At 48.7% G+C, this 12,546-nt stretch overlaps 1 protein-coding gene across 1 annotated transcript; it reads right to left on the bottom strand.

The window, feature by feature from the left end:
• Nucleotides 1-417: 417 nt before the first annotated feature.
• Nucleotides 418-4,809, bottom strand: ZNF367 (zinc finger protein 367; the record flags this gene model as incomplete). Its single annotated transcript, XM_082497837.1, has 5 exons — nucleotides 418-669; nucleotides 1,265-1,403; nucleotides 1,824-1,943; nucleotides 3,738-3,888; nucleotides 4,483-4,809. The coding sequence occupies 5 exons, from the start codon at nucleotides 4,807-4,809 to the stop codon at nucleotides 429-431; spliced, it is 978 nt and encodes a 325-aa protein (XP_082353963.1). The 3' UTR covers nucleotides 418-428.
• Nucleotides 4,810-12,546: the final 7,737 nt, after the last annotated feature.

The raw sequence follows: 12,546 nt of genomic DNA, 5'->3' as shown, positions 1-12,546 counted from the left end.
TTCAGACCTACCACTTAATATAAATTTGCTTAAATAGTCAGATAAATACTTTTCTTTTTGTCAGCCTTCTTTGGCCACATGTACCATTCTGCTAATGTTGAACACTTCGTTCAGAAAGTGCTTCCTGTGAAAACTGCTTCAAATAAATGAGTTAACCTTGCAAAATCTAGCTTCCCACATCACATAAATTTGTCAACCCTGCATTATGCAGTCCCATATTTACAAAATACTTAGAAACTTTACATCTGTCTTTAACCTTACAAAAAGTGCAATTCTCTTACCCCAAGTTATGGGGCAACAACATTCTTCATAAATTCTACAGAATAGCAGCCTACGATAAGCAAATAAGGTGCTTAGCTTATGCCCAGGATCTAACTGGTTAAGTACCACCAGGAAGTACATTTTCTACAGGCAGACTCTGCTCCAATCTACTGTCGAAGCGGTGCCACATGTAGGTTTGCAAGCTCAATGAGAGCCAGTGCGCCATGCATGCGTTCACGCTGTTCCTGGAGGCGGCTGCGGCGAGCAGCTGAATGAGCGCTGTTTTTCTCTTCACCATCCTCTTCATCAGACTGAAGATACTCCATTGGGTCCTGCTGCTCCTGGTCTGTTTTCTCAATTGTTTTAGTTTTCACAGCAGGAGCACGCTGTTCTCTGGTCTCCCAGTATCTACAAAATCAAACGTGGGGAATGCTTTTAAAATATATGCAATTGACTTGCACACCAACAATTCAAAGCTGGCAAAAACCTCCCAAGTACTAGCTTGCGTCCAACTAAGCGCTGCATTTGGCTTTATCTTGCAGCCCTTACATGGTAGTATTTAAGCTGTCAGAAACCTCCTTTATTCAGTATTTTAAGTGAACATCTGTGACAGATTTCTTCTCTGCATGGTGTTCCCAGCAGGCATTTCTTCCTAGGCATACACAATCATTGTCCCTCACACAGACGCAAATTCAGCAAGACTGTAGCACTGCCTAACAAGGTATTAGCAGGTGTTGATCAAGCAAAGAGAAGCATTTAAGCAGAGGCGGGGATAAGAAAAAAAGAAAAAAAAAAAAAAAAACAAACCCAAAACGATAAAGTCTCATGAGGAACTTTGTCTTGACCAGGAGTTTCCACTTCTTTAAGGAAAGGCAAGGCTGGGCTGAGGAACAGCTAGGGGTTTTTTGCCCCTAAGAATAAAATGCTTTCTCAGACCACCCACTCACCCACTTCTCAAACACACTCAGTATTTAGAGAAAGATGATACCACGAGGGAACTTACTTTGCCAGCCACTCAGCCACAGCTTTATTGTCAGCTGTCTGCTTCGTACTCAGCATGTCTGTGAGCTCTTCCCTCTTCAGTCGGGCGTATGGATGTTTTGGGCAATGACGGTTTGCATGTGTGAATCTGCTTAAGCAGCCTTAAAAAAAACACAAAGTGACAATGAAGAAGACGTTACGGACAGCAGCCAACCAACAAGTAAGCACAACGTCTGCGGGATGAAGGTGCCGCTGAATCCAACCTTCCTCATGCACAAAACCCTGCATTTGGTTGAAAACGATGAACTGCACTTGCAAGCTTCGTAACACACCCCATCATTTTATACATTAGGATCAACTGACAGAATTACTGATAACCTGCTTAGGTAACAACGTATACAATCCTTAGATACATGTTTGCACGATTTTGCAGGTTCTGTGTGGCTCCTCCCTTCCCTAGAAGCTCCTCCCAAATTAAAATCCGAAGCTTTTATGGATCTTTGCCATGTGGATGTGGATATATTTCCAGTACTAGACTGACCCTTTTTCTGAAAGCTGCAAATTGTTCTGTGATGGCTTACCGTCCTCTGAGCAGACAAAAGGTTTCTCCCCTGTGTGGAGACGCTGGTGAGTTTTGAGCTGCCCGCTCTGAACAAAGGCTTTCCCGCAGTCTGGGTAGTCACACAAATAAGGCCTTTCACCTTAAAAATAATAACAGAACAGATTTAAGAAAGCTGAATATAAAAGAAGAATCATAGTATCCAGTGGTGGTCCCTGGGTTGAGACAAGCAAGCTCTCCTTTTAAGCACTTTAAAAAAGTCCTGGTCTACGAAATAGCAGAGATCCACCTTTACCCCAAACAGACCTTTACTTTGAAGTGCATGCTCAACACTACTGAATACATTTTCGGGGGGGTGGGGTGGGGGGTGGACACAGGGGACACCCAAAATTATATTTTTTTTCTTGTCATATTTTCTGATTTAAGCCTCTTGCACAGCACTACATAAGCTTTATCTCATGAAACTGTGCACCCACAGACCAAGAAATATATGAAGTGAAATGAGCAAAGGGACAAGTAATGTAATTCAAGTTGTAACCACATAAATTTATCTATAACATAGCCTGAACTAGGGTAAAACAACTGAGGTCAACAGTACAGTAACATACAAGTTGTAGAAATATCTCATTAGGGAAAACTATTTGAGAAAAGTTGCAATGGATAAATGGAGGTCGCAAGAGAAACTTATTCCAGACTCAAGCCAAGGAAGTTTTCTTAGGGCAGTCATCACGGATGATTTGCCCATGCAAACTGCAATGAGAAGAACAGAGATGGCAGGTGTCTCCTCCCTCGGGAGGATCTGACTGTGTGCAGCTATGCAAAGGCATGCCATGCCTCTGCTCCTCAGGAGGGACGACAAAGCAAGGGTGATACTGGCCTACTATGTTGGAGGAGTAACACCACAGTAAGCTCTGTTCAGTTCAGCAGTTCATAAGAGTTCAACACCTAATACAACCAGGTGGAACGAACACATCCTCTGACCAAAGAGCACAAGGAAACTGCTGTTTAATATTAGCATCTAGGTTAGTCTTAGTGACTTGAGTCAGTAAAAGAGACCATGGGAGCCAAGGTTTTTCTGGGATTTTGTTTGCTTGGTTTGGGGGGGGATGGGGGGGGAGGAAGTATTGGTGGTTGTGCTGGTATTGTGAGCTACTTTAGTTCACACTTTATTGCCAATAGAGAGTCCTGTTGGAATATGAAGGAAAAAAACCAAACAAACAAACATGTATTTGCTTGGTTTAAAAAAAATCCACGATCTCCTGTTAATTTCAAGATGAGCTGGGTATTGAGTGAGTTGATCCTACATGTTAACTTAATTGTGAGTTGCTGTCTACATACAGTTCAGTCAACGAGTGTGACCACGCCAGAAAATGAATTCTAGGTGGTGGGAGAGACAACTGGATGGTGATTTTAAGCATTTGAACTCTTTTCTCAACATTTAAGCTACACTTCTAGCACGTTACGCAGCTCAAGTTACCAGCCACGTCTCCTTGTCCAGCTAAACTTCAATTGCTGTGTGAAAAAATACACCAGCAAGAAAGAAAAAAAATCACAGAGAAGAGGCATGTAGAATAAAAAGTGCTACCACGTACAGAGCACCGGGCTCAAGTACAGTTCTCCCTCTTGCACAGTAAGCCAGTGACTGCAGCAGATAAAATATTTATACAATTTGCCTATACTATTGTAGCCCAAGTTGCTGTTACACATCCCCGTGACAAACACGGTTACAAAGACTTCGATTGCACTAGAAGCCTTTTAAGACAAGTATGGTTAATTTAACAGCTACAATAGAATATTAACAGGTGGAGTTTGTTGGGGTTTTTTTTGTTTGTTTGTTTTGTTGGGTTTTTGTTGTTGTTGCTGGTTTCTTTTTAATTCCCTCCCCGCTGGTTCTGAAACAGCTGCCGCCAGCAAGTCTCACCTCCCCTCTACTCACCGGTGTGAGTTCGTTTGTGGGCCTGCAGCGATTTCTCTCGCGGAAAGACCCTGCAGCAGATATTGCAACGGATGCTGCTGGAGGAGTGCACTCCCTCATTGATGAGGTCAGGGACGGTGTCTGCTCTCGGCCGGCCACGCCGCAGCCTATCCTGCGTTGAAATAATCACCCAACTGAAATTCCCCGCGTTCCCACCTCTGCGGTTTAGCCAAAACTTTTCCCCCAGGTGACTTCGAAGTCAGGGGTGGGACCGAGGACGGTTGCCGTGACCACAGCCTCGGCGGTTTGGCCACCAACCAAACCGGAGGGTGCCCAGCCACCGGGCTACGGCCGGCAGGTGCAGGTGGGCAAACGCCAGCCACCCACAGCACCCTGACGTGCGCCCCGGGAAACGGGGAGGAACTGACAAAACAGAAGACAGCCTTTTTTTCCGGCTTTGGGTGTTTTTTTTTTGTTTGGGGTTTTTTTTGTTTGTTTGTTTTTTTAATTTTAAAGGAAGGGAGGGAGGGAGGGAGGGAGGGAGAGCAGGAGCCCCGCCGGAGCCCCTCCGCCTGACGCCGCCTCCCTGCGCCCGCCTTCCGCCGCCCCCCGCCCCGGACAGCGCCGGGGGGCGCGCGCGCCCCGCTGCCGGAAATGACTTCACGTTAAATCTCCGGGCGGAGGCGGGGGAGGGGCGCGCGGCGCTGGATTCCCCCCGCTTTAACTCCGCCGTCCGCCTCGCCCAGCCCCGACCCGCCGCACTCACCTTCAGGTGCCGGTGCCCGCCGCCGCCCGGGCTCCCCGCCTCCTCCTCGTCCCCGGCGGGGGTTCTGCCCGTTCCCGCGCAGAGCGGCGGGAGGGCCGAGAGGGTGGCGGTGCCGCCGGGGCTGAGGGTCACGTTGTGGGCGTTCTCGCCCCAGCGCCATGGGTAGACCATGAAGTCGCTGAAGCCAGGGCTGGTGGGTACGGGCAGGGCGGCCGCCGGCTCCTCGCGGGGCTTGATCGGGGTGGTTTTGATAACAGAAACCAGGATGCGCTTCGGCGAGTCCTGGCAAAAAATCACCGGGAGGCCCGGCGGCAGCCGCTCCGCCATCGCCGAGTCCTCGCGGGCACCGGCGTGGAAACGGGGGTGAGGGCGCCGGGCTGCCCTGCGGCGGCTCAGCCCCGCTGTCCGAGCCTGCCTGCCGGGATGGGGCTGTGGAGCAGCACAGAGGTCCCGCGGCCGCCGCCACCTTTCGCCGCCCGGTCCCGCCTCAGTCGCTCATCGCCGGGGACGGCGGCTGCCGGCAGGGTCTCGGTGCCTGCCTCCCTCCCTCCGCGGCCACCCCCGAGCGGATCCGCAAAGTCAGCGGCGGCCCCCAGCCATAGCAACGGCCAGGGTGATGCAGCCGCCGCCTCCCCGCACCTTTCCGAAGCGGCGCCGGCCCCGCTGGCAGTCCCGGTCCCGGCGATGCCCGAGGAGAAGCCGCCACCGCCGCGACCCCTCCGCGCCCACAACTCGGGCCAAGCCCCAGATTTTCCCGCGTTACATTTCGCGCCTGGGCGTAACCAATCACCCAATCCGGCGCTAGCGTCACGGAGCGGCAGTTCCCGCCGACCAACCGCTAGGCGGGCCACGCCCCCTCAGGGGCGGGGTCCGAGCGGGACGCGGCTTCGCTTCTGCCACCCTATTGGACAGCCGCCCAACTCACCGGCAGAATTCGAAACTGAGCGGGCTCGAGGGCCGCCCCGCCCCGCCGCGGCGCGCCGCTTCGGAGGAGGCGCTGATTGGCCCGCCGCAGGAGGGGTGGGGGGGAGGAGGCGGGGCTTGCCTGCCCCCCCACTCTCCCCCGGGCAGGCTCAACGCGCGCTGGCTGTGGTGGGGCCGCCTGGGCCAATCGCCGCCGCGGCGTTCGGCTCGAGGTGCCGCGCGTCATGCGCGCGGTTTAAAGGCGTCGCCTGGCGGGGCAGCGCTGCCCGCCGCGGCGGCGGGACCTGGCAGCGGCGGCTTCGGTTTCCTGCAGCGGGGGAAGCCCTCACCCTCTTTCCCCCTGTCGCTGCTCAGCCCGTCGGGCAGGGCAGGGCAGGGCAGGGCGGGCTCCCCCGTTAGGCGCCGCCGCGGGGACGCTGTGGAGGCGGCGGCGCGGCCGTTGAGGCGGTTGCGGAGGAGGCGCGTGGGGGGACGCCGCTTTCCCTCAGCACCCCCCTTCCCACCCCCGGGCCCCCGCGGTGGTTAGCGGCGCGGGGCCGGGGCTGCGCGCTGCCCCCAGCCCCTACCCCGCAGGAGTTATAGCCGGCCCGGCCCGGCCCGGCGGGCGTCCGTCCGTCCCGCTGCCTCAGGGCTGTCCGGCCAAGGCTGCCCAGCCGGCATCGCCGCCCAATTGCCGTAGAGCGTCGGGCCAGAAGCGGGTAGGGGATGTGCCAAACGGCACAGGCGAATATGGTGTCTGTGATACCGAAGGGGTATCTTGACGCCCAGGTTCCCGGCCGACGCCCCGTGACAGTGAGACACGGTGCCTCGTTCCGCGGCCTCTTGGCACGAACTGCCGTAGGCAGGGAGGCTGCGGGCCCGCCGGGCTGCGGGGCTGCCGCGGCCGCGGGAAACGGGGGGTTTGCGTCGGCCTTAGCTCACCTGTGTGCGAGGTACGCGGCCGATCGGTGAAAGATTTGCTGGCAGCAAGGAACGATTTGGAAATATAGTGGCATACCTTGATCTGGCTTTGGCTGGTAAAAACATGAAGTGGGTCATACGTTCAGTTTGTACACCTGCACAGAGCTGCTCTGCCTCATCTACTGAATCCTTTAGAACTAAAAAGGCTTTAGCTTTACCAGATACAGCAGTACTTAATTTTCTTTTCTGGTTTTCTGTGTTTTTTAAAGCAGGAGCGCATTTCTTGGCACTTGGGATGGGCCTTTTGTGCTGAAGCTAACTAGTAGCGTTACATTAACATGCCACTTTTGCCTCAGTTTCTTACCATCACAGTGAGTTTTACTGATTAGTTACAGGTTGTGAAATAAGTAACTTGCTTTTCTTACATTAATAGCTAAATTTTGAGACAAATACCAAGAGCACAGAGAAACCATAAAGCTGTAAAAACAGTGAAGGGTTTTTTCCCTGTTCTGCTTTTTTCACTGCAGTTTGTATGCTGTAGGCTGCTGCCTTGTAAGAGTGTTTGCAACCATCACTGCTGACAGGAAAGTGCAGGGGACAGGAAATTTGCAGTGTATGACTACTAACACCCCTCTGGAAAAGGGGAAACTCCTACCAGTTCTTCCAACGTAGAGACTGTAGTACTGGACTGCAGTATTCAGTTTCCACCCAGAGATAAGCAGCCCTTTCATTATGAATTACAGTTCAGTTTGTCACAACTATCCTTTTGAACTAACTAAAAAAACCCTAAATTTTGCTTAGGAAAATTCTTGTTCATAAAAAATGATAACTCAGCTTCTCAAAGTCGGTGTTTATGTGTCAAAGTCCTACCACTACTATGCGAGGTCAGCCTGTAACTTTTGTTTCCAAAATGAGCAAACAGGTTTCGAGATGCTTAGATCAGACCCACTTAAGAAGCTTCAGCCCTTAAAAATAACCCATGGAAGAAAGTTCTGGAAGAGAACAATGTTGTAGAGAAGCGGTAATAGAGAAAGAAATGTTAAGAGTCTTAATTGGAGAAAAAAAATGACTTGTGCTAAAATAATTGCATCCCAAAACCAAACTGTGAATAACCTTCGTAACTTTCCAAAACTACACAATGGATGTTCAAGTAGTGCATGTAGCTGCTGAGGAACTCCAGTGACTGACAGAATTAATGTTAAGATTTGGTACATAAAATTGTAGATATTGTGAACAATGCAATGCATTGAGAGTGACTGGATACCTTCATGCTTACCCTATGCCACCTCAGTGCACACGTTAAATTTTGTAATGACATTCAAGGGCCTGGCAGCAGATTGACTTTACACGGGCCTGGTAAATTTTTCTAGTGCCAAATAATAGATCTTTGTTAAGGGGAGGCAGCATGAGAGAAGGAAGAGGTGAGCTGATGCCACTTCTGATATTTTGACTAAATAGTGTTACATGTAGTAAACAATAGTGTTTCATGTAGTAATAACAATGATCAAAAAGAAAGAAGTGATCTGTCTATCCAGATCCTGCTACTGGAAGAGGAAACATGCACAGCCTTAAGGGGCTTAAAACACACTGCTTTTCAGTACGTACGGTCATACATATTAAACTGATACTTCATGTTACATTATGTAAAAACAGTTCTGAAGTAATTGAGCTATAGTATCTTAACAATATATGTTTGCTTTTAATCGTATTTTGATGCTATGCTACTAGTTTAATGTATCATGTATAAAAGCATTAATATTTTAGTGTTAATCTAGAAAGAAAAAAGTTCTGAGAGGTAAATGACCAAGACAGTGAAATATTATACAACCTATAATCTGATCAAATCCTACTTATTACTACAACAAAGCATACCTTTTATTACACAGCATAATACAGAAATAGTGAAAGGATAGGGAGCACGAATTCAATAGAAAACAAGGAAAAAGTACCCATGTTCTATCCAGCTAGTTCGACTCAAGGACATCACAATTCAGGAGTTGGACGATAATAAACTTTCAGAAATGAAAAGTAGAACAACAAACTCTCTGAGGTGGGTAAATCCTACATTTCTCAAACTGAAACAGAACACAAATACATGATAAAAGAAGAGGAAAGAAGGTACTTTGTCTCTCTGAAGCGTGGTTCAACCATTTCTAGTAATATTCCAAAGTTCAAACCAGAAAAGTTTGAGACAGTGATGGCCTTTAGGTAGATAATAGCAAATACTTAACCACACTGCAAGTAACTTTATTGTATGTTGTAATATGGATTTATATAATAACAATAGTTATAATATCCTTTATCAAAGTGTTTATTATTACATTTCACACGTTTCGCTTTGTATCAAATAGATATATCAAGCCAATAAAATTGCTTATATTTATAGTCCACTTGAGGCCAAATACTGAATGTTCCAGAGGGAACGAAACAGAATGAGGCGAGCGTGCCCATAACAAAGATAAATTCCCATCTCTTCCTATGAAGGTGATGGAAGAATAATAGTTACCAGAAGCAGGTCCATCTTCAGTGACGTAGCTCTTTACTGCTCAGCTTAAGACTTCATGTAGTCAATTGAGTTCAGTAGAATTACATTGCTGGAAAATGTATGTGATGGCTAGATCCACTACGTGACACAGTGTTAGCCCCTCTACCTGTTCAGGTGCCCTGCCCCAGAATGGGATCTTGAACCCTGTGGTGGTTTCGGGGTGTCTCTACTCCAGGGACAGCAGCTTTAGGCACTAGAAAATGAGATACATGTCCGAGGATGAGGGAGTGGCTGTAGGAAAGGTCAAGGACAGGATGCCCCTTGCTGGTGATATCAATGCTTAGCTGTAAAGGTCAGAGGAACATCAACCTCCATTTGCAATTCCCTCTCTCCTGTAATTAGGTACCTTTGCCATTAAAAGAAAAAAAAAAAAAAAGCAAGGTGTCTGTTGGTAAAGATGTGATATTCCATATCTATACCTGCTTGGGAAGCTTGTGTAGGGTGGCCATTCTGCACATGTGAAAAATCCACTTGCAGAGAGAACCTGGATGGAGGAGCAACTTTGGCAGGCAGACCTTATCGTGACTGAAATGAGTAGTCTGGTGTCAGAAAGGTTAGGCACCTGTGCTCAGCACTGCAAACGTGAGATTCAGGCCACACCAAATCCATCACTGTTACTTATTCAGTGTAAAAATCCAGGCAGAACATTTGTTTTCATGTCAACAGTAAAATTCAGGCTTTTTTTGTCCATGCCTTGTTTGTCTAAGTACGTAACTCGACAATCTCACACTGATTGCACATAGTGAAAAGCTGCAAATTAAGAAATTACATTACTTTAATCTACCATGCAGGACACTTAATCACTTTGGGGTTTGAAATCTGTATTATAGAATCATAGAATCATAGAATCATAGAATCATAGAATCAGTGAGGTTGGAAGGGACCTTTAAGATCATCAAGTCCAACCATTAACCTACCCTGATAAAAACACCACCACTCCTAAACCATGTCCCTAAGCACCTCATCTACCCTTTTCTTAAACACCTCCAGGGATGGTGAATCCACCACCTCTCTGGGCAGCTTATTCCAATGTTTAATAACCCTTTCAGTGAAAAAATGCTTCCTAATATCCAATCTAAACCTGCCCTGACATAACTTGAACCCATTTCCTCTTGTCCTATCACTTGTCGCCAGGGAGAAGAGGTCAGCTCCCGTCTCTCTAAAACCTCCTTTCAGGTAGTTGTAGAGGGTGATAAGGTCTCCCCTCAGCCTCCTCTTCTCCAGGCTAAACAACCCCAGATCCCTCAGTCGTTCCTTATAAGGTTTGTCCTCCAGACCCTTCACCAGCTTTGTAGCCCTTCTCTGGACACGTTCCAACACCTCAATGTCCTTCTTGGACTCAGAGGGTTGTGATCAGCGGCACAGAGTCTAGTTGGAGGCCTGTAACCAGTGGTGTCCCCCAGGGGTCAATACTTGGTCCTATTTTGTTTAATATATTCATTAATGACCTGGATGAGGGGACAGAGTGTATCCTCAGCAAGTTTGCTGATGATACCAAACTGGGTGGGGTGGCTGACACCCCAGAGGGCTGTGCTGCCATCCAGCGTGACCTGGACAGGCTGGAGAGCTGGGCAGAGAAGAACCTAATGAGGTTCAACAAAACCAAGTGCAAGGTCCTGCACCTGGGGAGGAAGAATGCTAGGCACCAGTACAGGTTAGGGGCTGACCTGCTGGGAGATAGCTTGGAGGAGAAGGATCTGGGGGTTGTGGTAGACAGTAAATTATCCATGGCCCAGCAATGTGCCCTTGTTGCCAAAAAGGCCAATGGAATCCTGGGCTGCATAGGGAAGAGTGTGGCCAGTAGGTCGAGGGAGGTCATTCTCCCCCTCTACTCGGCACTGGTGAGGCCACAACTGGAATACTGTGTCCAGTTTTGGGCTCCCCAGTTCAAGAGGGACAGGGAACTGCTGGAGCGAGTCCAGCGAAGGGCAACTAAGATGATTAAGGGCTTGGAGCACCTCCCTTATGAGGAAAGGCTGAGAGAGCTGGGACTCTTTAGCCTGGAGAAGAGAAGGCTGAGGGGAGACCTTATTATGGCATACAAGTATCTAAAGGGTGGGTTGAAGAAGGATGGAGCCAGGCTCTTTTCATTGGTTCCAAGTGACAGGACGAGGGGCAATGGGCACAAGTTAGAACACAGGAAGTTCCGTTCAAATACACGGAAACAGTTCTTTACGGTGAGGGTGACAGAGCACTGGAACAGGCTGCCCAGGGAGGTTGTGGAGTCCCCTTCCCTGGAGATTTTCAAGACCCGCCTGGATGCAGTCCTGAGTAATGTGCTCTAGGCAATCCTGCTTTAGCAGGAGAGTTGGACTAGATGATCTCTAGAGGTCCCTTCCAACTCTGATAATTCTGTGATTCTGTGATTCTGTGATTCTTGTAGTGAGGGGCCCAAAACTGAACACAGTACTCGAGGTGAGGCCTCACCAGTGCCGAGTACAGGGGGATGATTACCTCCCTAGTCCGGCTCACCACACTATTCCTGATGCAGGCCAGGATGGTGTTGGCCTTCTTGGCTGCCTGGGCCCACTGCTGGCTCATGCTCAGCCGGCTGTCCACCAACACCCCCAGGTCCTTTTCTGCCAGGCAGCTTTCGAGCCACTCCGCCCCCAGTCTGTAGTGCTGCATGGGGTTGTTGTGACCCAAGTGCAGGACCCGACACTTGGCCTTGTTGAACCTCATACCATTGGCCTCAGCCCATCTGTCCAGCCTGTCCAGATCCCTCTGCAGAGCCAATCTACCCTCAAGCAGATCAACACGCCCCCCTAGTTTAGTGTCGTCTGCGAACTTACTGAGGGTGCATTCGATCCCCTCATCCAGATCGTTGATAAAGATATTAAAGAGAACGGGCCCCAGCACCGATCCCTGGGGGACACCACTCGTGACTGGACACCAACTGGATTTAACTCCATTTACCACCACTCTCTGGACACGGCCATCCAGCCAGTTTTTTACCCAACGAAGAGTATACCTGTCCAGGCCATGAACAGCCAGTTTCTCCAGGAGAATGCTATGGGAAACGGTGTCAAAAGCCTTGCAAAAATCCAGGTAGATAACATCCACAGCTTTTCCCTCGTCCACCAAGTGGGTCACCTTGTCATAGAAGGAGATCAGGTTTGACAGGCATGACCTGCCTTTCACAAAGCCATGCTGACTGGGCCTGATCACCCTGTTCTCTTGCATGTGCCGTGTGATGGCACTGAGGATGATCTGCTCCATGACCCTCCCAGGCACCGAGAAATTTTATTTTTATTAGAGAAATTTTATTTTGATTGATAATTCAGAGAATTAGAAAACCAAGAACTTTCTGTAAAGCTTTGCATTCATTTTAGAAAACAGAATTATGCAAAGACAAGATATAACTAGTGCTAGTTTTGGCGATCATGGTGGAATGCCTCTAGGAAGTTATACTATTTTTTTTATTTTGTCTCTTTTGAATCCATGAAAACAGAGCCAGATTCCACAAAACACCAAATCTCTAATCTTACTGTTGAAATATTTCTGAATTCACCACGTTCATCCATGTCCAAAGATACTATGACCTTCAAGATACCTATTGCAGCTGCAAGCGCATTGTCTCTACAGTCAATAATGACTCCCTTTTGTCTGCTGTCTTTCATACACAGCATAACTTCAGGAGGCTTTGACTCAAGCTTGTAGAATGTTTTAAATTAAATTAAGTTTCAAAAATTTCT

The sequence above is a fragment of the Vanellus vanellus genome (assembly GCF_965231255.1).
Source record: "Vanellus vanellus genome assembly, chromosome: Z".
Classification (NCBI taxonomy): Eukaryota; Metazoa; Chordata; class Aves; order Charadriiformes; family Charadriidae; genus Vanellus; species Vanellus vanellus.
The sequence above is the reverse complement of the archived record's forward strand: the minus strand, read 5'-3'. Positions and strand labels throughout refer to the sequence as shown.